The 4,336-nt window shown below is 43.0% G+C and overlaps 1 protein-coding gene across 1 annotated transcript; it reads left to right on the top strand.

The window, feature by feature from the left end:
- The first annotated feature begins 706 nt into the window (after positions 1 to 706).
- LOC120718394 (tripartite motif-containing protein 16-like) lies at positions 707 to 3,807 on the top strand. Its single transcript, XM_040006942.1, has 2 exons — positions 707 to 856; positions 1,574 to 3,807. Exon 2 carries the CDS (start codon positions 1,870 to 1,872, stop codon positions 3,541 to 3,543), a length of 1,674 nt encoding a protein of 557 aa, XP_039862876.1. The 5' UTR covers positions 707 to 856; positions 1,574 to 1,869; the 3' UTR covers positions 3,544 to 3,807.
- The last annotated feature ends 529 nt before the right edge of the window (positions 3,808 to 4,336 follow it).

Raw genomic sequence — 4,336 nt, 5'->3', positions numbered from 1 at the left:
CCCAGTCTACATCCATTCTTGTCCTAGTCTAATTACCTCCCGCATTGACTACTGTAATTTTCTCTTCCAGGGTCTTCCTCCAAAATCCCCCCATAAGCTTCAACTGGTTCAAAATTCACTAAACTTCACTGGGTCCCCGTGAACTTCCGGATAATATACAAACTTCTTCTGCTCACCGTCAAGGCCCTTCATAACCTTGCTCCTCCTTACCTCTCTGACCTGTTAAGCACTACCTCTTCTGCCCGTTCACTTCGATCTTCTTTTTCTATCCAGCTTTCTGTGCCTTCTTATGGCCTCACCACCACGGGAAGCAGAGCTTTTAGTTGCTCTGCTCCCAGGCTGTGGAACTCTCTGCCCCCAGATATAAGAAACATTGGTTTGCTCCCCCAGTTTAAATCAAGACTCAAAACCCATCTGTTCAAATCTGCATATTCACTGTGAACCCACTGTTTGTTCATTTTATCTTGTGCTTTTGTGTTTATTGCTCTTCTTTTGTCAACGTTGTGTTATGTGTTTTATTCTAGCATTATTATTATTATTATTGTTGTTGTTATCATCATCATCAACAACAACAACAACAACAACAACAATAATAATAAACTGTATTCTTTATTTGATTGTTTGCTATGAGCTAACGCTAGTCCACACTCCAAGCCACTTGGTGGCGGTAATGCGCCACGTCGTTGTTTGCTAACCGCCAAGAAACGACGACGAAGTTTAACGAGGCGAAAACCACAATAAGAGCAAAATGAAATCTGTAATGTGGAGAAAATGGACAGTGTAACCGTGACAACGAGACACGAAGAGGGATGTAAAGTATAAAAAAATGGCCCAAGAAGAAATACTCTTCGGCTCGGTGAGTGGAACCAGATTTAGCAACAACAGCGATAAATACGCCTGTAGGGAGATGAAGAGTGCTAAAATACTGAGAAACGGCTCTCTGATGAGTGTTTGTAGAGATGTGTTTCAACAAGATAAAGACACACGACTCAGTCAAATAAGCGTTAATGGACTCCACAGTCTGCTGCCTGACAACAAAAGAGCGTCTGTGGGGTTTTATCCGGAGTACCTGAAATAGAAAAAAGAAAACAGAAACGGGGACAAAAGTTCTGTTTTAAAATGCATATTATAGCGAGAAATGTGACGGCTTGTCTGTTGTTATTATGTTTGATGAGCCAAGTAAGATGTAGATGTGGATAAATTAGCTATGAGGGTTAGGCCTCCCCCCACCACGGAGATGCTGTAAGTATCAAAGCAGCTCAGATTACTTGTTTCTTTCTTATTAAGAGAATGACAAAGGTTTCACTGTGAGGACGTGATTTAAAGATGAAAAAGTCTAAATTGCACATATCATGTCCTGAGTAAAGGACTGGCATTTTTATGTTGGGGTGTCTGTTGATTCTCACTTGTCTTGGAAACATTGGTTTAGGAAAACAATCAAATCAGTAAAACACATATTACTGGATGCAACAGTTTGCTAGAATTGGAAGGAATTTGTCAGGCCAATTGTGTAATTGATTGATTCAAAGATTTTCTTTTTTTCCTTTTCACTGCTTTACCCTTGTCTGCACAGGTGATGAAAATGGATCTGTGTTTGCCAAATGCCATTAAGATCTGAAGAAGAAGAGAGGTGCTGTTTGATGAAGCGGACTTAAGTTAAAGGAGAGACACAAACTAAAGTATTGATACCATCACGTTAATGTGGATCTGATACCATCGTCTGTATCACTTCTATCATTCTGACATGCAGTCAACATGTGGTGATGTGTAAGAGCTGACAGGCTCCATTCACATTTTGAGATCAGAGCTCAGACTAGTTTCAGTTATAAGGAAGAGAAACTCACACAGTCACTGACACTGAGAGGAGAAATGGCGCAGAAAGGAGTTCAGCTGGACCGAGAAACCTTCTCTTGTTCCATCTGTTTGGATCTACTGATAAATCCGGTGACTATTCCCTGTGGACACAGCTACTGCAGGAACTGTATTAAAACCCACTTTGATGAAGAGGACAGGAAGGGAATCCACAGCTGCCCTCAGTGCAGGAAGACTTTCACACCGAGGCCTGTCCTGGAGAAAAACACCATGTTAGCAGCTTTAGTGGAGCAGCTGAAGAAGACTGGACTCCAAGCTGCTCCAGCTGATCACTGCTATGCTGGACCTGAAGATGTGGCCTGTGATGTCTGCACTGGGAGGAAGCTGAAAGCCATCAAGTCCTGTTTAGTCTGTCTGGCCTCTTACTGTGAGAAACACCTCCAACCTCACTATGATGCAGCTCCGTTAAAGAAACACAAGCTGGTGGCCCCCTCCAAGAAGCTCCAGGACAACATCTGCTCTCGTCATGATGAGGTGATGAAGATTTTCTGTCGTACTGATCAGCAGAGTATCTGTTATCTCTGCACAATGGATGAACATAAAGGCCATGAAACAGTCCCAGCTGCAGCAGAAAGGACTGAGAAGCAGAAGGAGCTCGAGGTGAGACGACTAAACATCCAGCAGAGAATCCAGGAGCGAGGGAAAGATGTGAAGCTGCTTCAACAGGAGGTGGAGGCAATCAATGGCTCTGCTGATAAAGCAGTGGAGGACAGTGAGAAGATGTTCACTGAGCTGATCCGTCTCATCCAGAAAAGAAGATCCAATATGAAGAAGAAGGTCAGATCCCAGCAGGAAACTGAAGTGAGTCGAGTCAAAGAGCTTCAGGAGAAGCTGGAGCAGGAGATCGCTGAGCTGAAGAGGAAAGATGGCGAGCTGGAGCAGCTCTCACACACAGAGGATCACAACCAGTTTCTACACAACTACCCCTCACTGTCAGCACTCAGTGAGTCTACACACTCATCCAGCATCAATATTCGTCCTCTGAGCTACTTTGAGGATGTGACAGCAGCTGTGTCAGAGACCAGAGATAAACTACAGGACATTCTGAGAGAGGAATGGACAAACATCTCACTGACAGTCACTGAAGAGGATGTTTTACTGTCACCACCAGAGCCAAAGACCAGAGCTGGATTCTTAAAATATTCATGTGAAATCACACTGGATCCAATCACAGCACACAGACATCTGTTATTATCTGAGGGGAACAGAAAAGCAACATTTATGGAACAACAACAGTCTTATTCTGATCATCCAGACAGATTCACAGGATGTTATCAGGTCCTGAGTAGAGAGAGTCTGACTGGACGTTGTTACTGGGAGGTGGAGTGGGGATGGGGAGGAGTTTGTATAGCAGTCACATACAAGAACATCGGCAGAGTAGGGAGAGTGAATGAATGTTTCTTTGGACGCAACGACAAATCTTGGGCATTATATTGGTACACAGACAATAATAAATTTCGCCATAACAATGTCCAAACTCACCTCTCAGGTCCTCCGTCCACCAGAGTAGGAGTGTACCTGGATCACAGAGCAGGTATTCTGTCTTTCTACAGCGTCTCTGAAACCATGACTCTCCTCCACAGAGTCCAGACCACATTCACTCAGCCGCTCTATGCTGGACTTTTTCTTTATGGACTTGGAGCCACTGCAGAGTTGATTAAAGTCAAATAGAGAAGACAGGTTCATGTTGATCCCTGACCATTATATGTACTTGTGTAGTTTCTAAACGAGGCTTTACATTTTAGAAGCTGAGAAGTTCAGTGGTCCATTGATGTGTGAAAATAATGTTGGACTGATTCAGACTTTTGTTACGACTGTTGTCGTAATTTTAATATTCAAATCTGAGTGTGCAGGTGCCTCTCCATGATTGGTACATCCAGAGGGACGGATCGTACCGATTGGCTAATGACCAGGAGGCAGCATATAAGAAGACACCGCCATGGACGGCCAGTCATTCATCCTCGGCCCATCCCAACCGGCAGACTGTGTGTTCACTGTCTAGTAATGTTTGTTTAATGCAGGAGCATGTAGGGGTGGACCGCCTTTTTGTTTGATTACAGTTTTCTCCTGTTTTTGTTAGTTAGGGAGGTAAGTCGTTGTGGTTTGGTTTAATTCTTTTGAATAGGTAAGTTTGATTTATCCCTGAGATAGGCTCCCTTTTGTTTGTTATTTTGGCCTTAGGTTCACCCCGAAGTTATAATTCGCTCCCTTCCTTTGTTTCTAAGTTCACTCATTGTAAATAAATCACTGTCAAAAAGTATTAATTGCGTGATGTGCTGCTTTGGATCAGATGGGGATGGATCACTCTTATGTTATGGTCTTGCCACGCCTAGACAGACCATAACACTGTACTAACATTTATATACCTTATATATCATCAATATAAATCTGAATTTGTTCTTATGGCTGATAATCATGTGAGTTTACATTATACTACTCTTCATATTCAGCATGTTTGAAATCT

This window comes from Simochromis diagramma, unplaced genomic scaffold (assembly GCF_900408965.1).
Source record: "Simochromis diagramma unplaced genomic scaffold, fSimDia1.1 OVJJ01000141.1, whole genome shotgun sequence".
Lineage (NCBI taxonomy): Eukaryota > Metazoa > Chordata > Actinopteri > Cichliformes > Cichlidae > Simochromis > Simochromis diagramma.
The sequence above is the reverse complement of the archived record's forward strand: the minus strand, read 5'-3'. Positions and strand labels throughout refer to the sequence as shown.

Excerpts from the sequence above, each read along its gene's own strand:
- LOC120718394 (XM_040006942.1), top strand. The coding sequence starts at position 1,870 with ATGGCGCAGAAAGGAGTTCAGCTGGACCGAGAAACCTTCTCTTGTTCC.